Source organism: Meles meles, chromosome 7 (assembly GCF_922984935.1).
Source record: "Meles meles chromosome 7, mMelMel3.1 paternal haplotype, whole genome shotgun sequence".
Classification (NCBI taxonomy): domain Eukaryota; kingdom Metazoa; phylum Chordata; class Mammalia; order Carnivora; family Mustelidae; genus Meles; species Meles meles.
In genome coordinates, this window is record NC_060072.1 from 53,289,395 (window position 1) to 53,313,821 (window position 24,427).

At 37.8% G+C, this 24,427-nt stretch overlaps 1 protein-coding gene across 1 annotated transcript in view; it reads right to left on the bottom strand.

The window, feature by feature from the left end:
- The window catches only part of LOC123947276 (pregnancy zone protein-like), a 43,982-nt gene extending 37,089 nt beyond the window's left edge, over nt 1-6,893 (bottom strand). Inside the window, exons 1-7 of the mRNA XM_046013391.1 lie at nt 6,755-6,893; nt 4,372-4,555; nt 3,498-3,651; nt 2,746-2,798; nt 2,203-2,223; nt 1,574-1,742; nt 229-313 (exon numbers count right to left, since the gene is read on the bottom strand). Of these exons, the coding sequence (XP_045869347.1) occupies nt 229-313; nt 1,574-1,742; nt 2,203-2,223; nt 2,746-2,798; nt 3,498-3,651; nt 4,372-4,555; nt 6,755-6,837 (749 nt within the window). The 5' untranslated portion in view covers nt 6,838-6,893. The remainder of the gene's footprint in view (nt 1-228; nt 314-1,573; nt 1,743-2,202; nt 2,224-2,745; nt 2,799-3,497; nt 3,652-4,371; nt 4,556-6,754) is intronic.
- Nucleotides 6,894-24,427: the final 17,534 nt, after the last annotated feature.

The following is a 24,427-nucleotide window of genomic DNA, read 5'->3' on the forward strand; positions in this document are numbered from 1 at the left end:
CCATCTCACAAGGCACTTAAAACATTTTCTGGCACATTTTAAGTGTTCAGTAAATGCTTTTGTTTGTAGTAGTAAGAATGTCCTATGCTGCTACCCCTGCTCTCTAGCTGGAGCTCAGGTGTGCTGGAGAGAAGTTATTCTCTAATTAAAATACTTTGAAGTCCACTAATGATTAATTGCAATGAACATAGAGTAGGAGACAAAAATGGATGAAAAAATGTAACTCACAGGCCACAGGCAGATACCGTAAATTCTTCATCTAGAAAACTGATAGTCTTGGGCATTTTCACTTGGACCTCGAACTTGGGCAAAACTGTTGTCAACAGAAGGAAGAAAGAGGTGAAGGTGGGTGGGCAGGATATCTTGTAAGTATTTGTAATGATTCTATTACAGAACCTTATAACATTGAAACACATGAAATGATTTCAATTACATTAAGAAGCTGCAGGGTCTCTACCAACCACAAAAATGTGATTATGACCGTGGGTATTTGTACCATGTTTATTTATACGGTGGTACTACATTTCCTAGAATCCCTTTTGAACTTGGTTGAGACTTAAAGATGGAAAGAAAGAAGCATCGTTAGATGCTGAAGATTAGAATCATGAAGATCATCATGATAGTTTGATGTGGTGGCAGGTACAGAGAGATGAGGAAATTCCAATTTGTCCTTCTTCTTTCCCTCTGTGTCCAATTCTTCCCAACTTCTTGTCCTGCTGACTAAAAGAGGCCCCAGACCCACCACCAGACACTTATTACAGAAATAGAGAAGTGGTAGATACGAAGATCCGATACATCCAGTCTTCCATAGATTCTTCTGTCCATTTCCCTTTGTGGTCCACCTTGGGATCTGAAGGTACCCTCGAAGGTGCTAATTTATTCCTCCCCACCCACGGTTCAGGAGAACTGGTTGGTAATTTCCTATGATTTAGCTCCCCCTCCTGGACCCATACTTTCCCATTCTCTCTCACAGTTGTGTAAGGCTCGCTGTTCCTGTAATATATCCCTGTTCTATAATCCTCAGAGCAGTTCAGGTGAATTTAGGGAATGATGTTTTTGTGAGCAGTCTCTTCATCCATGGCATGAAATACTTCATTTTCATGAGAAAATCCACATGGCTAATAACTAATAAGATGGCTTCAATGTCTGACCATTTTGAATAGAGTAGTCTAGGTGTCGATCATAGACAGCCAGGAGATATAAGATACAGATCAACAGATGCGTGCAGATATTTGTTGCGTTGGTTAACAGTTTTGGTTTGAATAAGGTAATGGACTTATTAAAATCTCTCTTACCTCTTACTGGCTCTGTGATTTTGGTAAATTCCTAACTGTTCTAGTATTGATGTACTCATTTGTAAAATGGAGACCGTAGAGTATCTGCCTCAGATGGTTGATACGAGGATTAAATAAGATAGTACATGAAAGATTCTTAGTGAATATTTGGACAAATAAAAAAAAAACTTGCTAATTTCCAACTATTATCTGTTAGATTTTTGCTTATATCTATGTGTCAAAACTCCTAAACTCTTAAGTAATGTCATAAATGTCTTGGAGAAAGGCAAAATTCTTACCATATTCATTCACTTCAAAGGGGTGCTCTATTTTTTCCCCTGACTCCCTCTGAAGCTTGACCTTATAAGCACCCAGAGTGGGCTCCACTGAGAGTGGGAAGGACAGCTGGCTGAGTCCTCCTTGCAGTCTGAGACTTTGCCATTGGAAAATTCGGTTCCTCTTGGGATTCTATAGATAAAAATACTATGAGTTCATAGAAACAACTGAAATACATAATCTGAGTAGAGGAAAAGCTTTTTAGGGAGGGCACATTGAGAGTTGGGTAAGAGATGGTTATGAAGTTGACACCAAAAGTACTGAGCCAAGTTTTCTAGGAATTCCACACTGAGGAAAGGGCAGCAAGTTTACCAGCAATGAGATATTACAGATCAGAGTACCTCTTTTTGAAATTATGCATATCCAGTTTGGTCAGAAATATTGGAAGGGTCATGAACTTGTATCATCTCAGGGGATTTTTTCCCCTTCATTTACATCTTTTCCACTCTCCAAAGGATTGAAGATAGACAGGGAAAACTGTTTAGTTTTGGTGAAGTGCTAGTGGGGATGGCGGGGAGAGGTGGCAAGGGACAATGGAACTTAACTTGTAGTAAGTCTTCATCCCAACTGAGATGCATAAGATATTACTTACCTCAATATAAACCAATGGGAACTGGAAAGAAAAAAAAATAGAATGAGTATGGGACAGAGGTCAGACTAAGAAAGACATTTCATCAGCATTGATACGTTATCCAGATGAGAGGAAGTGAGTCTGTATATTTCTTGTCCAAACAAGGAAATGTGCCCCAGTTTGGTTTACATGTTTAGTTTGGGACATATAGCTCTTGAGAAGTCATGACTTTATGAAATATTGTACAATTGAGGAAAGTTATGCTAAGGTAAAAAGGTCCAAATAAAATTATTTTGCAGATGAAATTTATCTCTGAGAAATTCTGCATTTCTCTTAGGGAGAAATCAAATGCACTTACTTTCTTTTGTTCAATAAAAATTATTGTGATCTTTAAAAGCATAATTTCAACTGAATATTTTATTTTAATAATACGGTTGGTGAACTGATTTCTCTATTCTCTAGCAGTGGTACCCTTAGGAGATCGTACTGGTCTCAGGTTCTGCAAAAAATGGGCTTGACATTATTCCTATTTCTCCCAGACTCATCCACTGTAATGAGACTTACCGTGTCATTCAAAGGGCGAAAACTTACATCCACAGAGACAATGCGGAATCTCACTGAAACATAGAGATTTTCCCCATTAAACTACCCAGTGGGAGATTAAGAGTCATTTATGGTTTGTCTCCCTCCCAATCCCATCTTGTTTCATTTATTCTTCTCCTATCCCCCTAACCCCCCATGTTGCTTCTCCATGTCCTCATATCAGGGAGATCATATGATAGTTGTCTTTCTCCGATTGACTTATTTCACTAAGCATGGCGGGTCAGGGGTGGGAGGTTGGGGGAACAGGTGGTGGGTGATGGGGAGGGCATGTTTTGCATGGAGCACTGGGTGTTGTGCAAAAAGAATGAATACTGTTACGCTGAAAAAAAAATAAATAAAAAGGGGAAAAAAAAAGAAATTGGAAAGACTGGGAAAGAACACTTGAGATCTGGGATTCTGGCAGTGTTCTGTTTCTTGAACTGGGTGGTATTCACATCAGTGTTCAGTTTTTTAAAACTACACACTAACATTTTGTACTTTTACATGTATTTTATAATAAAATAGACAAAAGCTGTCAGTAAAAAAACAAACAAACAAACAAACAAACAAAAAAAAAACTACCCAGTGGGAATCGAGGGTAAATAACACAGATAACAAAAAAAAAAAAATAACACAGATAACAACATGCTGGATTTTCATGACTGCAAAATAAGGTAATAGGGAACCACACACCTGCCCTGTAACGTGGCCCTTGCTGATTTGGTTCCTGATACCTGTTTGTCCCGGTTTGTAGATAGGTTTGTCTGTTTGGACAAAGACAAGGCTGTTTACTTTCGTGATGTGCACTGTCTTCCTCTTTATGAACTGCAGGGTTGGCCCCTTCACCTCCACAGTAATCAACCCTGAGGAAGACGGGAACTCCGGAAGCTGTAAGGTAGAAAAGAGCTGAAAAATCTGTGCAGACCCACTTCTGAATGTCTCAGCCTTTATGACTTTCTTATTTCTCTGGTCAGTTCCAGAGAACGAGTGAGGAATAAATCGAATATTATGTCCCTGGATTTATAGATTCTTGGGTTTAATGTAACATGACAGTAACACTTTGTTGATTTAAAGGGGAAATGTCACTGCAATGAAAGGAACTAGTTCTTCACACAGTCATGGGGGTGAAGGAAATAACATGCTCTTAAAATGATTATCAAATGTTATTTTCCAGTGGTCAACATCAACATTATGTGTTATCATTGGTAGTAAGCCAGTATCATTAACTATTTCATTCCTTATGTAATAAAAGTTTACAAGGACAAGACATTAACCAATGACCACTTGTGAGATTTTAAGTAAGTCGCTTAAATTTATGACTTTTAGTGTTTTTATGGTTAATGGCATGAACTTTATTTCCCTCACAAGTTTAAGGGCAAATGAAACCTTTCCTATCACTACTATTATGTTTTGCATATCACACTGGAATTGTTTATAAATATTATGAAAGTATATTCAGTAGAATCTAATTTGAATCTAAATTGAAAGCCCACTTTGTACTTCTCATGTTTTCATTATGCTTTTTTATTGTCAGGGGTCAGGACTCAAGGCATCAGCTAATATGCTCTTCCTCTAACGAGCTTCTGTATCCCAAGGAGTCATACTGACAGTGAACGGGCTGCAGTAGAAGGAGTTCTTCTCTGTCACCACGTCTGCAAGGAGGGTTCTGGTCTGCAATCCATACTCCAGAATTATGTTGAGTGTCACCGTCTCATTCAGGTGATTAAGCATGACACAAGCTTTCTCGGGAACTCCAGCATACAGCTGTGATGGGACCAGCACCAGATACTGCCTGTGGAGAAGAGGCATCTGGATCAATCATGGAGAAGTTAAAAAGACATCATTATTGTGGCTGTATTCTAGATCATCTTTTCTGGAATCTCCAATCATAGAACAGAACCAGATTTCAGCAAGAAGGTAATGTATTCTTCAAAGGCCAATCCAAAAGACCTTAGAAACCTCCAACCAGTTAAACATTAATATGCTTCCATTATGCTGTGGAGATATTCACCCTCACAATATTTGTAAAACTCTCCATAAGCTATGGATAAACAATCCATGAGTCATTTTGTATTTTGGATAGAAATTATTTTCTATAATTTCTATAATTTCTGCCTGGGTGACTCAGTCAGTTAAGTGTCTGCCTTCAGCTCAGGTCATGATCTTGCGGTCCTGAGATAAAGCCCCACGTTCGGCTCCATGTTCAGCAGAGAATCTGCTTCTCCCTTTCCCTCTGCCCTGCTCCTTTGCTTGTGCTCTCTCTCTCTCTCTCTAATAAATAAGATATTTTTAAAAAAAGAAGTCATTTTCAAATTTAGAAATGGGATACTGTTCAGCTTTAACAAAAGGAAATCTTGTCATTTGCAACAACATGGAGATGGGCTTTGATATCATTATTAATGAAATATGTCAGAGAAAGATAGTATTGCATGCTGTCACTTATATGTGGAGTCTTTAAAAAAAAGTCAAATTCATAGAGACAGAGAATAGAAGGTGGTTGCCAGGGCCTGGGGTGGAGGGTGTTCAAGGAAATGTGGAAAGGTTGGTAAAAGGCTACAAACTTTCAGTTATAATAAGATGAATGAAGTCTGGGGATATAATGTAAGATATGGTGACTATAGTTGACAACTCTGCATTGTATAAACGAAATTTGCTGGAAGTAGAATTTATATGTTCTCAGAAAAATAAAAGTAGAGTAAATATGCATGCGATGTATGTGTTAATTCACCCAGTGGGAGGCATCCTTCCATATATGTGTATGTGGTACAGTTGAAATATTTTGTAATTTTATTTGTTAATTATATGTCCATAAAGATGAAAAAACTTTTTTTTTTTTTTTTTAGCAACCACAAAATGTGATGAACCCATTGATTATCATGAAAGCATTAAGAACCTGCCCACCGGTGGTCTTGGGTTTCATGTGGATGATATGAATGTCGTTATTCCAGGACACTAAAGTGATAACAATTAATAGGTAAGGAGGAATTGAATTGCTTTGCAGTATTTTTCCAGGAGCAATTTTAGCTCTTTTCTCTCTTACAGTCGCTGATGTTGGAAGACAAGCCAAGCTAGGCAAGGCTAATCACCAAATACATTACCATGTCCCCCCAGAAGAAAATACCACTTTCCTGCTGTTCTTTGCCCATCCTTTGCAACCACTCAAACGCGCTGTATTTGCAATGCTCTGGTTTGCCCAGGCCTCTCTCTCCTTCTGAAGTGACCTTGTCTATCTAGATACATCCTATTTACTTCATAGGACTTTTCTCAAGAACAGCTGTCTCTCTGCACACTTAGGTGATACCCCTTCTCTTATATTGCTTAAAGGTTCCAGGAGGAGGGAGGTTTTCTCTGTGGGCATTCTCACAAAATCTTGCAGTGCTTGCTTCTGGTTTTGCACTGTATTCCTTTCTCTGTGCACTATCTCCTCCTATTTTCTATACTGGGAGGTATTGAAGGCAGAGCCCACATTCTGTTAATCTGTATCTGTATATTCCCAAGCTGTATCTGTATATTCTAATGCCAGCCTCTACAGGTTTGCTGATGAATTGAGTGATCTCACACACAAAGCCTGGCTTGTGTGAAAGTCATGCATCCATCCTGGGGATCCCTGACTGGGGGAAAATAGGGCCACTGAGCCATTTCACAGTGGATGAGACACAGCAGCCCTTTTCATGAGACAATTATAAAAGTATGCTTTTTCCCCCCCTTTTGGCGGGAATTTTATATTATTATTAAATGAATGTTGTATAATTCTGTATTCTTATTTGGTGAATGTCTCATAAATGTTACCGCCTTATATCTCTGTGTTTTCTAGAACTGGAGTATGCTCCCATTTCCACATGAGCCATAACAATTTACTGACCTTTCCAAACCCCTTCAACAGCAGATAACTTCACAGGAAATCAGAAAATAAGTAAGAGAGACATAGCAAGAGGCAGATAGCACAATGAGATAGAGAATGACAGTAGAATTTTCTGGAAATGTTGCTTACGGTTTTGAAGCAGTGGAAGCATCTCTGGGAAGGAGCAGGAAAAATGCAATCAAGACTGGATTGGGCAGTTGATTTCCCCTCATGGTGGGGAAAGAACAAGGAAATAATAGAAAGCTGAGTCTTGATTCCTTGAACTCTGTACTTGTAATCTCTGGTTTTTATTTTACCTGATGGGCAGTGAAAGGAAACTGTTAACCATTTGTTTTTGTAACATATTAACTAATGGCAGTATAAAAAAATCAATTCCAGATTATTTCTACAACCATCAGTATTCTTTAATCCACCTTCTCAAATTTTCTAAGTCTTTGAGAAATAGGACTTTTAGACTACACTGGCTTTGATTATTAATCAGCAACTTAAATATTTTTAAGAAGAAACAAAATAAATTATATGACTTGATGAAATCAATCAATATTCTTGACTTTCAATTTCTTTTTTAAGAGAAGTATTAATGTCAATACATATCCCATATCAGTTTTTAATAGTCGAGGGAACATCACATAATCCCCTTGGCTTCATCCTATCTGGTTCTTTAATGAAACAAAGAAGTAAAATTTATCACAGGGATTTTAAAGAAAATAAATCTGAAGACAATCTCTCCCTTGGTTAGCAGCTTAACGTGTTCAATTTATAGCTCTCTTTTTGTTTTTTTGTAAAGAAAATGATAGTTCATTTGGATACAACTGATGAAATGCATACTTATGATTTCTAAGTTCATTGAACATGTAGAATTAAAGCCAATTCATTCATTTTATTCCCTAAGGAAATGACCTTTATTTGATGAACATTCTTATTTAATTCTATTTTGAGCAATATAAAAATGTTTATCAGGGTGCCTGCGTGGCTCAGACAGTTAAGCGTCTGCCTTCAGTTCAGGTCAGGATCCTGGGATCCTGCGATCAAGCCCCACGTTGTGGGTCCTTGCTCGTGTGGAGTCTGCTTCTCCTTCTCCCTCTGCCTGTTGCTCTGCCTGCTTGTGTTCCCTCTCTCTGTCAAATAAATAAATAATAAAATCTTTTAAAAAATGTTATCAATTGTGATTCATCATCCTATTTGCTTTCCAAGGGAGATTGGGGTGTTAGAATCTATTTTCATGGAATCCTGAAAATAAGAAAAACAACCTGAGGGTTTTGAAGGGTCAGGGGTGGGAGGTTGGGGCAACCTGAGGGTTTTGAAGGGTCAGGGGTGGGAGGTTGGGGGAACAGGTGGTGGGTAATGGGGAGGGCACGTTTTGCATGGAGCACTGGGTGTTGTGCAAAAAGAATGAATACTGTTACACTGAAAAAATAAATAAAATGAAAAAAAAGAAAAAAAAAAAAAAAAAAAAAAAAAAAAAAAAAAAAAAGAAAGATCCACACTGTTACATTAATTTAACTGGCACCCCCAAAAATGAAGTGGGCATATTTTGAGTATAGAACCAGTTTAATATAGGATGTGGTGAGAGAGAGGAATTTCTGTAGATGAAGTACATTTTGTTTTTAACATACTTTTTTTTTTTAGATCTATTTATTTATTTGAGAGTGAGAGAGAGCACGAATGAAGGGAGGAGCAGAGGGAGAGAGAGAATTTTAAGCAGGATCCACGCCCAGTGGGGAGCTAGAGGCGGGGCTCAATGTCACTACCCCGAGATTACGACCTGAATGAAATGAAGAATCGCTTGCTTAAGCGACTGAGCCACCCTGGCGCCGCTTTGTCTGCATTTGGTAAATGATCTGAGAGAGTGAGAAGTGATGCTTGTGTACGCGGCCACCCTTGTGAACTGTAAAACTATAGGTACGTAAGATATTTCAATTCCCGGGAGGATAATAAACTATGGAGGACATAAAGCCCGGCCCTTAGTAGTTGGCAAATGTTTGCTGAATGAATATAAAACTCTTCTATTTTATTTTGGGTCCTCCCCTCACTAGAATAAGCTCTCCTGTGCTCTCCCTCTCCACTCCCGCACTTCCATAAATAACACACTTTCCACCTGGTTAATGTGGGATAAATTAACTCATAACAAGTAATACATGACTTATAAGAGGTCCTATATTACTTTTCCCAGGCAAAAATAAACTTACTGGATGTGCAAAGAAACCTGTATTTTCGCCAAATGTCTAATGACTAAAAATAAAAATCCATATTTGGATGAAGCAAAAATCATCACTGCAGCTTGAACTTTAGGCTTGCAAGAATAAATTGAGTGTCATCAAAACTTTTCCATCTTGATTTTTAATTACAAATTTTATTAGGCATATTTAATATACATATTATGTGGCATAAATAATACTTTTCTCAGCATTCTCAACTAAAACTTTTATGTTCTTTGGTCTTAAATCTTTTTTCTTATATTCCCTGAAAAAATTTTATTAAAGTGTAACTCATCACACTTCCTTAACTTAAATTTTTTTGTCAGGTGCAAGATGATAAATAAGTTTATTATAAATACTGCTATTTAAAAAATAAAACTATAATGCCACTTTTTAAATATATCCAATGAAATGTACATACTGTCAGTAATTTATTGCCTATCATCATCCATTTGCTGGATTCTTTTGTTGCTTGTTGGAAATTTTACATCATTCTTGCTTCTTCTTGATCTTAGATTTCCATTGTACTTCCCCACATAATTTTATCCTGGTGTTTTATTCTTCAATATTATTTATTTATTTAAAAATTTTAAAAAGGTTTTTATTTATTTGTTTGACAGAGAGAAAAAGAGAGAGAGAAAGCACACAAGCAGGGGTAGCTGCAGGCAGAAGGTGAGGGAGAAGCAGACTCCCTGCTGAGGAAGGAGCTGGATGTAGGGTTCGATCCCAGGATACCTAGACCATGACCTTTGCCGAAGGCAGGCGCTCAACCCACTGAACCAGCCAGGTGCCCGTACTCTTCAATATATTTTAATGAACACCTTATCATTTATTTCTGTAACTAAAGATAATCAAAATCATTAAAAAAAGGTTTTGTATCTATAAGGTTCTGAGTAGTAATGCAATTTTTCTGAATTGAATTCTCATTACAAGTGTTGTCAGTATATTACATATCAAGACCATATATATCTACTACAGTCTTATTAAATATAAAACACAAGAGATAATGTTGTTTGAAAATAATTTCTTAAGGAAATAAATTGTACATTTCATCCATCTGGTTTCTGCCGTCAGATTTTTATCTTTGAATGAATATTACTTCTTGCTCTATTAAGGCAAGTTTCCACTATCTATTTACCTCCCATTTTTTCTATTCTATTCTATTTCTTGGAATATTCCTGTTCTGTTTCTTATCACATAGGTCTGAGCACCAAGAAATCTTGTTCACATAGAGAAGAGTGAAATGAGAGGTTCAATTAGAACAATATCATTTAAGTATTTAGGCGTCTCAGGTATAAGCCAAAGGTCACATTATAATTATCATTAAATATAATTGTAGTTATATAATTATAATTCTCAGATGAAAAAAATAGCCTCCTTAATTTTGTTGAAAGCAAAGCACTGGTAGCTAGGTCAATTGCACAAGAGTTTGGAACTCAGTCATTAGAGTCAATCTCATTCTCAGTTTCTAGGAAATGCATGAAAATAGACTTACCCATACTTATAAAGGGTTACTGATTGTTACTTTCTTACCTAAAGACAACTAATATACTTTTAAAAATTTGGAAAATTAAAACATTTCTAAATCAATTATTGTTTTGTAAATAAAAACCACATGAAATTCTTTACTTATTTACTAAATCATGACTCACACATTTAACTGATAAAATTTCTAGAAAATGTTCACCAATAACCTAATTTTGCAAAGCCAGTTCTCATTGTCAAAATAATTGGTCAGATAAAACATTTCTGATAGGACAAGTAATGCTTCATTTTTTTATTCTAATAAACCCATAAATACACATCCATATGATAATTGTTTGACTTCTAAATTCTAGGGTAAGGTAGAGTTTTGCTGGGTACTTGTTACCCAGAGGCAGGAGGACATTTCCACTTCAGAATTTCTTTTTTCTTTTAAATTTTATTTTATTTTTTCAGTGTTCCAAGATTCATTGCTTATGCACCACACCCAGTGCTCCATGCAATACATACCCTTCTTAATACCTACCATCTGACTCACCCATTCCCTACCCCCCCGCCCCTCCAAAACCCTCAGTTTTTTTCTCAGAGTCCACAGTCTCTAATGTTTCATCTCCCCCTCAGATTTACCCCAATTCATTTTTCCTTTCCTTCTCCTAATGTCTTCCATGTCATTCCTTATGGTCCACAAGTAAGTGAAACCCTAGGATAATTGACCTACTCTGCTTGGCTTCTTTCACTCAGCATAATCTCCTCCAGTCCTGTCCACATTGACCCTTCTGATGGCTGCGTAATATTCCATTGTATATATGGACCATATCTTCTTTATCCCCTCGTCTGTTGAAGGGCGTCTTGGCTTTTTCCACAGTTTGGTGATTGTGGGCATTGCTGCTATGAACACTGGGGTACAGATGGCCCGCTTCAGTATTTCTTCCCACTCTCTCTGCTTTATTCTTATGGAACTCTCGGTGGAAATAGACATTGTCAATGGCTGGGGAAAAGAGGAGGCGCTTTAAATGAAAGTTTTCATTATTTCTGCCACCCACTGCTGCAATATGTATGAGTATAGAAAATTTCAAAATGAGCCCAAATTACCCATTTATAATGTTATTTTTTTTAATTCCGGGAATATGTTTAGGACAGATGGATGAATAAGGCCAATAATGGGCTTTGATGTCTTAAAGGAGTTTTTGCAAAGGTCACATTTTAAAAAAGATTTTGTTTATTTATTTCAGAGAGAGAGAGAGAGAGAGCACAGGTAGAGGGAACTGCGGGCAGAAGGAGAAGCAGGCTTCCCACTGAGCAAGAAGTCCAATGCGGGACTCGATTCCAGGATCTTGGGATCATGACCTGAGCCAAAGGCAGATGCTTAACTGACTGAACCACCCAGGTGTCCCCAAAATATCAATTTTTTGAGTTGTCTTTTTGGAAGAGGCTGGCAAGTAGTTTCTGACTCCAAGATAGATCCAAAATACATATAACTGTAAGTGAATATTCATATATTAAAATAGATCTGCAAATTATATCTAAATTATATTCGTAACATTATGATAGTGATTTTGTATAATTATTACCTATGAAGATCAGAGGATTATTGATTGTACACAATATCAGGGATCCAAAAATGATGTTGAAATCAGTTGAGGCCAAAGCTGAACCTGAATGGTAGATTTGAGCCAAATGTCAAAGTCAGAGGTCAAAATCACAGCATTCCAATTTTTAATAGTAACGAAAATTTAATGAAATTCCAGTGATCAGTTAAATATTCATTCAATAAATATTTGTGGAATGAAGTAATAAGTAAAATAATTTGATATCATTTCCTGGCTAAAATAATGTTCATATAAGCAATAAAAGTATCTAGAAAGGAATAAATCTGAAATACAGTGTGAGAATATTTTTTTTAAGGTTTTATTTAGGGCCCCTGGGTCTCAGTCAGTTAAGTGTCTGCGTTTGGTTCAGGTCATAATCCTGGGGTCCTGGGATGAAGCCCTGCAGAGGCTTCACTGCTCAGCAGGGAACCTGCTTCTCCTCCTCCCTCTGCCCTTTCTCCTGCTCATGCACACACTCTCTCTCTTTTTCTTGCACTGTCTCAAATAAATAAAATCTTTAAAAAATTATTTGTTTATTAGAGAGAGAGAGAGAGAAAGAGAGAGCAGGGAGAGGAGCAAAGGCAGAGGGACAAGCAGACTTCACGCTGAGCACAGAACTGGACGCAGGGCTCTATCTCACAACCCTAAGATCATGAGCTGAGTGGAAATCAAGAGTTGGACACAACCGACTGACATCCAGGTGCCCCTGGGAATATTTCAACTGGACTTAAGTTTGGACAACACAGCGGTTAACGGAATAGACTCACTCTTACATATTGTGCCATCTTGGGCCAATTATACAACTTCTCAGTGCTTCTGCTTCCCCAGCTGTAAAATTGGCTTAATAATAGTAATAATTCCTGTATGACTGGATTACATTAATTAACATAGGTAAATCATTACTGTTATTTATTGACACATGAAAAAGAGAACCAAAGCTAAGCGATGGTTCTAATAGTAGCATTAAATATTTGCATAAACAAGACTAGAGGAGAGTAAGTAACCATGAAAAGAGTTGACTTTGTGTCATTGATAATCTGATGTATTAATTATATAAAAAAATTTTTTAAATTCTTAAAATAAAGCTGTTTTAAAAAGCTCTACAGAAGACATCATTACCTTTGGACATACTTCTAAACCAATGTTATTTTCAAAGAACGATGTGTTTACAGAACATTGAGCAACTGTGAGTGGGTGAGAATCAGTGTCCTTGCTGTGCTAGTGTATGTAGAATGGGGGGGTAGAGTTATAAGTATTTCCAGGTGTAGAATAAAACTGGACTTCAGATTTTGAGAAAACACAATGTCGCAAAGTTTTAAGTTTGAAATAAATTCCTGACGTTTTTTATGCATTTCATTTCACATCTTGCCCAAGTAATCAATCCAACATTATCATTATTGTTATTATTATTATTTCTCATCAAATCAAAAGCAGAAAGAAGTACTTCTATTTGCCAAAAATGTGGAGTAACAGAAGTAATAGAAATTTCTCTTAATTACCTGTTCGCAAATCAACTGATGAATTTATTACAAAAAGCAGGAGAGAACAGTCCTTGAGACACTACTGGAAGCAAGCTGGTTACTATTAACAAATAGTCGTGGAGCTTATATTTAAGATTTCTCTGTAATTGATAATTACAGAGAGTTACAGGTAATTGCATATTTAAGATGTCTCTGTAAATTGCAATCTCTCTCTCCGATTATGCAGTAATACCTCTTCAGGATGTAGTCATCACTGACTGTATGTTAAATATTATGTATTTTATATTTCATTTTTTTTCTTGGAAGAATTGGACTATCTATGGAGTGATCACCGTGTAAGTGTTATGGGATGGTGGTGGAGATTTGGCGTTATAAACCTTTATAATGACTCATTTCAAATTTTTAGCATTGGGATTGTGAAGGGGAAGCTACAAGTGAAATAACAGAGTGGTTGTTTAGGAAATTAGAACTTCCTCAAGGCTGTGAGAAAAGTCCAGAAACTGAAACAATTGTATCTTTAGAATAATGCTTTCTAATATAAAACACAGATAATTCCATGAAAAGGATAAGTACATAAAAGACATGGTTGAAATGCTATAAAAGCTATGAAAATAGTGAACAAGTTGGAGTGTCTAGGTGGCAGTTGGCTGAGGGTCTGACTTCTGGTTTTGGCTCAGGTGGTGATCTCAGGGTCCTGAGATGGAGCCAGCAGGGAGTTTGTTTGGGTTTTTTTTCTCCCTCTCCCTCTGCAGAGAGTTCTTTCTCTCTCTCTCTCTCTCTCTCAAATCAATCAATCTTGAAAAAATAAAATAAGCTAAAAATGGAAAGTGAAAAATATAAAAATAAATGCATGTTAAGAAAAATGTCAAATATGAAAAATAAGATGAAGCAGTAAAAAGAAGAAAGAAATTGTCAACTGAATAAAGAGTTAAACTGGGGCAAGCTCAAAGTTGTTCAAAAAAGATGAATTCACTTGGGAATAGAAAAGGAGTTGCCATTAGGGGCATAGAAACTGTAACGAGCTGCAGGTGTGTGTGTTGAGGGTTTGGGGTGGGCTGTTTTTATATGCAGGGACAGTGAAGAGGGGAGAGTTCAATTAGACACTGTGAAAATGAAACACAGAAAACAGCTTTGAAAATTCCCTGAGCAGACTAAACCAGTCCAATTGTACATATAAAGCTCGTCAGCTTTTTTTCCCCTTAAGTTTATTTATTTGCCAGAGAGACATAGAGAGAGCAAGTAGGGGGAGTGGCATGCAGAGGCAGAGGGAGAAGCAAGCTCCCCGCCGAGCAGTGAGCCTGATGTGGGACTTGATCCCTGGACTCTGGCTTTATGATCTGCGCTGAAGGCAGACGCTTAACCAACTGAGCCACCCAGGTGTCCCTCAAGTCAGCTTTTTGTGAGGTTGACCTGATGTGCTCATTGTTCACATCTCTGGAATCCACAGGCAAAAATTCCCCAAGGTTCATGTGAGGGAACCCCTGACCAATTCCCCATCATTTAAGAAAATTCCAACATTATCAGTTTTCTGTAAATAAGGCATTTATGGGAAATCATCCCTTTCTCATGTTTTCTTATATTTTTCCTCTCTTTTCCCTCATTGACTTTTGCCTGAGATTTTCCATTTTAGATTGAAATTCTTTTACATGCTTCCCCTTTTTTCACATTTCCCCCTTTGATCAAAGTGCTTCAAGAAAACAATGCTGGTCAATTCTGTCATTCAGGTGTTGTTAATTTTTGTCAAAGTCATAGTTCTTTATAGATTGTATTGTACAGTGTAGAGCAGAGAAGGGTTGTCCTCAAGTGTGTTTTTCCATGAAGCTGGGGACCATCTCATGTGTCTTGTTCCACAGAGGCGGGACATGGTATAGAATATCACTGGCCTTCAAGAGGGTTGAAATTCAAGAATCTCAGTTATATCCTTTTAAGAGGGTTGGTTTAGTTTCCGTGGTCAGTTGAGTTTCAGGAAAACCCTTTGAAAGGAAAAGAATTTTATTTTGAACCTGAAAGGTTTTACAGGTGAGATAAACATGACACCAGGTGAGATAGGCACTAAGCAAGGATTATTAAAGGCACGTTTGGGCGAAGTTCCGCAACTCAGGAGAGGGAAGTCTCAAGGAGTAAGGGAAGCTTTATTAAAGGCGCCCTTGGGCGAGGTTCCCTGACTGAGGAGAGGAGAGACCTGAATCCTGGAAGTCGCATGTGCGAGGGCTTGAGTAGGTCTCTTATCTGGGTTAAGACAGGGCATAGATTCACAGCCATATAAGGTAAGGTATTGGAGGGTTGGGGGAGTCCTGATGTTCCTGTTTCCTGCATAGGTATCGGGTTACTAATGGTGACGTGTCCTCATGTCCTCAGCATACATCCTTCTGGCAGGAGAGTCATGGGTTAAGAAAGAGGGTGGCCTGGAAGATGATGGCCCGGTGGCCATTTTTATTGTTCCTCCTGCATTCCCGGAACTGCTGACCTAACATTCCGACCTTTTTGTTGTAATAGGGGTGGTGGCTCAGATCTGGCTACTTCCTGGGGCATCATTATGGGGTTCCTCGAATGTGGGCAGGTAGGAGGAGGGAAGCTAGAGGAGCTGGTTGACAGTGACCCTGGAAACCTCACTTATGCGATCCTGAATGAAGTGAAGAACACAAGGGGCGATTAGTAATAGTGGGCAAAGGAGAATAAGAGGGTTAAAGATCTGATAAAACAGAACATAGAAACTAGTTTTTCTGGGCAGGCTAACAGGTTTGGCCTAATTATTTACATAAGCTCAGCAAGACCAGTGAGGGATCGTGTAGATCTTTTAGAATGTGCTTTGCTGGAACTCCTATAAGGAACCTCTAGGTGGAAGTTTTAGTAGCCTCTCCAGACCAGAAGCCACGCCACGTACTTGCCATCAGACATGCCTGCAATACCAGTCAATTTGGGCGAATTCCTCTTCCTGAGGTCTCCAAAGTCAGGAAGTGACATTCTTTACTCCCCTGGTGAGGCTGCTGGGAACTCTGTAACCAAGGTATTAGACCAACAGTTCCAAGGGGCTTTATGGCTCCAGGTTTTATAAAGTCAACCTTAGTTCCTTTAAGCTGTCAGGTCATATCTGAGTTTTTCTCAAATATGATATTCCAGTCAAAGCCTTGGTGAAATAACCAGTGTTTCCAATGGTGTCCTGTTACATGAACAGATTATTATTGAACTTACGCAAATGACTGATTGCCATGGAAGAAAGAATCCTTGCTGAGACTTTTTGAGTTTCAGAGGGTTCAGATAGAGAGAAAAGTTGAATGCCTTGATTGGCTTATACATGAATATTATCATTTAAGTAAAATCTTCTTTAGTGTGGAAGAGCAAACATTACAGATCCAGCAACGTTTAAAATAAGAGACACAACACTAAAATCTTTTTGTTTATTTCATCCCATGTTATTAATTCTGGTTTAGTTTAAATGCAGCTTTTACTTCTGGAAATTCTTACCCATTTCAGTTTTAGGATTTTTAACATATCAAATACCTGTATTTGTCCTGAAAGTCCTTTATATGAATAGGCGAAATGTGGAAGATGTTTTTTTCTGGACAGGCAAAGAGGAAACAACTGTTTACATTTTCTTTTTTTAAATTTTTTTATTTCAATCTTCGTCCATCCTGACCATACCTAAAATTCCATTCCAAACATTTCTCTTCACAAACCGTTTACAACTTTCCTTTGCATTCAGGTTTTGTCCCAAGCCATTTCCTTCCAAACAACCATCTCATTTAGGACAAACTACCTTCTCTTACCTTCAACAAAATGTATTTCCATTCCTTAAATCTTTCTTATATATCTTCTACTTTTCCACATACAGAGTTGTTTCCCATATTTTCATCAGTCTTAGTTACACTTGGCAGAATTTTGTACTCTTAGAAATAGCTTCATCTCTAGCAAAGAGTAAGTATTAACCAATTGTGAACTGTTACAACAGAATTCTTTAGATGGCAAATTTATGAATCAGTTAAGCACAAAACATGTTTACCAACAGATTTAAATATTCTTAGTTTCTTTGCAGTAAGAAGGAAAAAGCATAAACCTACATCCAGTACTCAATGCTTTAGTACTTTATCCTATTTGGAAAAGACCTAGATGTCCAAGAAATTTAATGTTATTTGTCATCCAAGCAAAACTTTAAGCTTTCAGGTTACCAAAGACTTTGAAAGCCATCTCAGCAATTACCCTTAAAAGCTTGAGACAGACAATTAACCATCAGTTTAGTCATCTCTTTGCTAACAGATTTTTAAAAAATTTTGTTTATTTTTTATTTTTTTAATTTTATTTTTTTAATGATTTTTATTTATTTATTTGACAGACAGAGATCACAAATAGGCAGAGAGGCAGGCAGAGAGAGAAGAAGGGAAGCAGGCTTTCCTCTGGGCAGAGAGCCCGATGTGGGGCTCGATCCCAGGACTCTGGGATCATGACCTGAGCTGAAGGCAGAGGCTTTAACCCACTGAGCCACCCAGGTGCCCCTTGCTAACAGATTTTAACAAATAACACAAGCTTATTTGACCTTCAGTAAACTTTGAAGTTTCATGTTTACTGCTGATAAATTTTTCTGGAGTTGGGATAGGAGTGGGGAGGTGGAGGAGTAAATGAGGGCGCTGGTTCAGAAAGCCTGAACATAAGAGACCTTGGCCCATTTGCCTTGGTGTCTGCCGAGGTTATCAAGGTCTATGAGAATTTGGTAATCAAAAGTACCTTCCGGAGGCCATGATTGTCTAATCAGTATTGTGGTCAAGCGACACTATAGTAATGTATGAAATGTTGCTTTCGCAGTCCTGGTCCAGTTCTAGGATCTTAAGGTCAGCCAGTAGACATCCTAGGGGTGTTTTGGGGTCGAATTTGGGTTGGGAGGTCCCCATGATCCCTTGCCGGGCAATCTGAGGCATGGAGGAAGGCGTCCCCTAGTCCAACATTGGATTGCAGACAGAAGTGTTGACTGCCATGAAATTAGGATGTCTCCCAATTCCCAGAGTCACGGAGGTCAACTGGTGACCGGCGGGGTCAGCTCTGATGCGCCTGCGATTACGGCAGGGCTTTCCCGATGGAGGCGCAGGATCAGGAGAAACTCACCACGGTCTCGGAAGGGGCGCTCGGAAAGGCAGGTCCAGGTCCAGATAGGGAGAGGAGAGAGCCTCCCCACCAGGGTGGGGGCTCGATCTCCTCTCGGTTTGGCACCAAATGTAAGGTTTTACAGGTGAGATAAACATGACACCAGGTGAGAAAGGCGCAAGGCAAGATTTATTAGAGGCGCCCTTAGGTGAAGTTCTGAGACTCAGGCGAGGGGAGTTGGGGAAGTCGTGAGGCGCAAGGCAAGGTTTATTCAAGGTGCCCTCGGGAGAGGTTCCTCGTCCGAGGAGAGGAGGGTCCGGAGTCGGGGAAGTCGCACACGGGAGGGATCGAGTGGGTCTCTTATCTGGGTTAAGACAGGGCATAGGTTCACAGCCATATAAGGTAAGGTATTCGGTGATTGGAGGGTTGGGGGAGTCCTGATGTTCCTGTTTCCTGCATAGGTATCGGGTTACTCATGTCCTCAGCATACGTCCTTCTGGTGGGAGAGTCATGGGTTAAGGAAGAGGACGGCCTGGAAGATGATGGCCCCAGGGGCCATTTTTATTGTTCTTCCTGCATTCCCAGAGCCACCGATCTAAGAGAACCTACATTTGGGAAGAAAATATTTGCTAATACAGGATATTAGAAATTTAGTAAAACAATCAATGTGATGACCCAAAGCCCAATGGTCGCTATTTGTTATAACACTTCTCAGCCAATTTCCCCAGTTGCTCATTTTTAATAGATCAAAACTGTCCCAAGTTCCAGGGGTTTGGTCAACTTCTGTTAGCTCCTTGCTACTGTCTTTCATTATTTTTAGTTCTTGTGTTATTTTTCTCAAATTCTGACATAAAAACATTTTTTTTCCCAAGTTGGACCCAGGAGCCCCTCTGCTAAGCAGTATGCAGGTTTAGGGCTCAGCAGTTTTCTAGCACTATTCCAACAAGGCTACATATTTGGGCTTGTGGATATTCAAAAGCTCAGTCAGCAGCATTGAAAGTGGTAGACATGACAGTCAAAAGACTGCAGATTGTGTTTTCAAGGTCTGCTACTGAATTCCAAGCTAAAAAGTCTCTGGAGAAAACATGTCCAAACCCTTTCTATCTACTGTTAGATTACTTGTAGACAGCTCCTCAAAATTATATTATATTATATTATATTATATTATATTATATTATATTATATTATACAATATGATATAATGCATCAAGAGTGCTGAGATGGGGGTGCCTGGGTGGCTCAGTCATTAAGCGTTTGCCTTCGGCTCAGGTCATGATCACAGGGTCCTGAGATTGAGCCCCGCATCAGGCTCTCTGCTCAGCAGGGAGCCTGCTTCTCCCTCTCCCACTCCCCCTGCATGTATTCCTTCTCTCCCTCTGCCTCTCTCTCTTTCTCTCTCTGTCAAGATGAATAAATAAAACCTTCAAAAAAAATAAAAGAGTGCTGAGTTTCACATCTGGGCAGCCAAGGCCTCCTTGGAAGTCCAACGGCAGGGACCGGTACCTGGAGAAGTCAGATCTGGCAAGGAGGTGTTGACCAAGAAGAAGAAATAGTAAAGAAACCAAAAACATTTATTTGGAGTCAATGGATTTAAATCCTGGAGACAGAGTGGACCAAAATCAAAAGTGAGTAGTATAGGCTTGTAAAGGCAAAACCACAAGGTTACATAGTCTGTTTAGAAGGAATGGGTGCTGATAGAGTTAAAAAGACTATCTAATACACAATTGTTATTCAGTTAACAGACGCTACATTATCTCTATTTCACTGCAAAGTAGTAAGATGTATTCCATAAGATGGTGCAGGTGCAACTGACAGAAGCCAGAAGTTCATGGTGTTCCAGAAATTGAAACAGGAGACATGCATAAGTTCTGCTTCCTCAATATCCTCCTGACCCTATTCTTCCAGACTCTTTTACCCACGTTTACTTCACTTTGGAATCTTCTTCCACATATATCCTTGCAAGAGGCTGAGCCTGACTTCCCTTACCAGAGATTGTCCCCACCTTTCTCCGTCAATTCGGAGTACCACCTGTGGTACTACATATTTCACAGTTGAGAAAACTGAAGCAAAAGACGTTACAAAACGTGCCTAGATTGCAACCTTGACATTTTAGCCAAGGTAGTGTGCTTCCTGAGTCTATGCTTTTACTACTGTACCATATGCTTCTACAATGAAGTAATTACATAATTCATAGGAAGTAATTCAGAAATAATATCAAATACAATTACCACACAACATGAATTGACTGAATTCTCTCATTAAAACACAGACTACCAGATTGGGCTAAAAAAAAAAAAAAAGAACTTTCAACTTAAAACAATTTACAAAAACATTTAAAACAAGGATGTTATAGAAAGTCTAAAGTAAAGAAATGGGAGAATGGAAAATGTACCCAAATCAGGAGCTGGTATATCATCAGCATGCAAGATGTTATTTAATGTTGAAAATAGTAAATTGGTTTATGACCAGCATTACATAATAGACAGTAATAAAAGATAATTTGTCAAGAAGATACTAAATCAGAGAACATAAATCTACAAACATTAGATGAGAATTAGAAACACAGGAAGTTGCTAAAAATAGTAACAGCATTGAGTAAGCACAGAGAAGTCAACAATATGAGCAAAACACTTTAAAGCAAGTTTAAAGACTCGTATGCTTTAAAGAGTCTATATTAGTAAAACATGGTCATTTATGTTGTCACAAATAAAATTTTAACAGATTTTACTAAGTATTGATTTTACTGTCCACAGTCTCTGATCATAACATAATAGAAAAAAGGATCAAAGTGTTGCAGGATTGCAAGGTTCTTGTCTCGCGGAGTCAAAGAATAAATCTTGTGGACACAAAGGTGAGAAGTGAAGTGAAAGTTTATTAAGTGAAGGTGAGAACAGAAAGGAAAAAAAAACCCCAAGAACCTCTCTAGAGTGAGAGGGGTTCCTGAATGGATTGTCACTGAGGGCTTTTTTGGTTGGTCTTTTATAGGGAACTTGGTAAATATCTCATCTATATTATTTAAGACAAACAAGGTGGATTTGTTCCTTTTATGAAAATATCTCATCTATATTTAGAATAAACAAGGTGGATTTGTTATACTTTTTCTCTCTGGTAAATATCTCATCTATAACATTTCTACACAGTTGGATTTCTGTGAGCTTTGTCACCTAGCCCCCTGAGTGAGCCTAGTCTCTTAGCCGTCTACCTATCTCTTCCTACCCACCCCTACCTTTCCTTACTCAGAAGGATTTCATTCTCTCATCCAAAACCAAACAAGTAAACCACCAAACCCCAGACTAACTGGCTGGCATTTGTTATAGAAATTAAAAAATGCATTCATGGATAGCCCTCGGGAAAGTAATGATCAAAACGGTGTTATAAAATATTTAAAATGCAATAAAAATCACTAACATTTTATGTAAAAATATACAGGGAAGGACACCAAAACAATACTCCAGGGAATTCTCATAAATTTTAAAAGTGCTCATCAAGAAAAACTACTAATAAAACTATTCACAGTCCATTTTAAGGAATTAAAAATATTAAATATGAACTTTGAGATTTAATATACATAATTCTTTATCTAAGGAAAGCAAGGTGTTGTAGTACAGAGAAATTTCCATTTCAAGTCAGAATACCCAATCTGGAGCCCTTGCTCTGTCGTTTATGTGTTTTGTGATTTAAGTAAGAAATCATTGTTGTTGAGCTTTGGCTAAAACAAACAACATGATTAAAAATTTGGTTAAAGAAGAAAACGGAAACACCAAATTACTTAGCAAAGTAGCTCTGGTTATAGAAATATTTTATTTTACTTGAAAAATCTCACTGTCCTGGGAAGTATCTGGATAAATGGATAATAGCCTCTTATACAGACAACCAGACTAATTTGTTGAAGGATCAGAGGCCAGAGTAAGTTACTTCAGCCAACAGTCAGCTCTTCTCCAGCCAAGAGCCTGCCACCAGCTGGACACTTGAATAGTGTCACCCTAGATCATTTAGCCAGACTGACCTCAGAACAGTTGAGCCAGCCCGGCCCAGTTAGCCGGGCTGATCCATGGTTGTAAGTTTTAAAAATATGATTTGTCAAATTATTTTTTACTAAGATATCTCTATCATCTCTAACAATCTATGTGTCTTTCTCTATACAAATAAATATAATTTCTGTGTCCTCTAATTGACACTAATTCATTAAAAACCTATAAATCAACTTTCATAGCCATTAAGTTAGTTTTGCCTGAATCTACAATTTACTCAGATAGGTAATCTGCTTTACATTTATTCTCCTTGAATTTAACTAAATATTTTAGTGCAAAGTCTGATTAAGAAGAAACATGTCAGTTGTGTCCAGATAGACAAATCTAAAACTTACTTGCTATTTAAACTCTGAAATGTCTTGCATTAAGTGGCATGAAGAATTACAAGATAACAAAGGAAAGTGATTGTAAATAGGAACTATAACATGAGTAGAGAAAATGAGAACTGGTTTATATTTACTGTAGTCTAGAATGTAAACAGCACCGAAACGAAATAAAAGTCTCACAGTAGCAAAGTAATCATAGGGTTCAAAGGAGGTAGCCTGAATGTTGGCTCTATTGGGCATCTTGTTCAATGAATGAGAATTGAATTTCCTTTTGAGCAATCAAGTAATAAATCAATACTCTTTTGCATGTTGAAATCTATTTCTTCAATTTCCCTTCATTTCAAATATTCAAAATCATTTTAACAATGTTATTTTGAGGGGCACCTGGGTGGCTCAGTCGTTAAATGTCTGCCTTTGGCTCAGGTCAGGTCATGATCCCAGGGTCCTGTGATCTAGCCCCACATTGGACTTCCTGTTCGGCTGGAAGCCTGCTTCTCCCTCTCCCTCTCCCTCTCCCTCTCCCCTTGCATGTGTTACCTTTCTTGCTGTGTCTTTCTCTGTCAAATAAATAAATAAAATCTTAAAAAAAAAACCCAATATTATTTTGACACTTACATCCTTAGGAAATTTTTTAAAAAATTAAATAACTCACAATATGCCTCAAGCTAGATACACCAACACACAAACCTGATTATGACAATAAACTTATATTTTCCAGATAGAAAAAGGCATGGCTGGTTTTGATTTCTACTTTGCCATCTTCCTGAAGCTAAAATGAGGAGGATAAATGTGTTGAAATTTGAGGGAACAAGTTTAGTTTCAAGTTGGTGGTTTTTCTGCATCATTATAAATACTTGCAGTGTTTCCATATTACCTCAATACAAATATTAATCTGTGAGACTCGCTCATTTAACATTTTTGAGAGATATCATTTTGAGAGATGGGTAAATATTAGTTTCTAATTTTTAGTAGATTGGATAATAAAAAAGGATAGAATAATACTGAACACCAACTCACGTACCTGTTTTATTTTTTCGTGACTGTCTCAACAGTGTAAGAATATAAATTTGAGAAGTTCAATGTTGTACTACTAGAGACATATGAGACTTGAGTTTTATTCCTTAAGAATAGAAAACGTGTCCTTTTAAAATCAACTTGGGGCAAATGAACAGCACAGGACCTAAGGCATTATATCTATCTTTGAAGTTATTTTAATTAAGAAATGTTTAATTCTTTCCCTTCTTAACAGATGATTTATTAGGTACAAAGGCTGAAGCATCAGGGACTGCCATGTTAGAAGTGCTGCACCTTTCATAACTTTTTAAAAAAGGTACAAAATGTAACATTGAAAAAATGTGCTCATTATTTATGAAAACAAATTAACAATAAAAATACATTTTTTCTGCAAAGAAATTTATCATGACCTTTGTAGTTTTCATGGTTCTGATATTGGAATAATTTAATAATAAACTGAAATTTGTTGTGATGCAGTGCCCACACAATCCAAGACATTTAGAAACCTCACTTGGAAGGTGGACACCAATATAATCATTTTGCCAATCTCTTACTGGTTGGGAACTCTGGTGAATGTCCCTGACTCCTTTGGCAGTTACCTTGGGCAT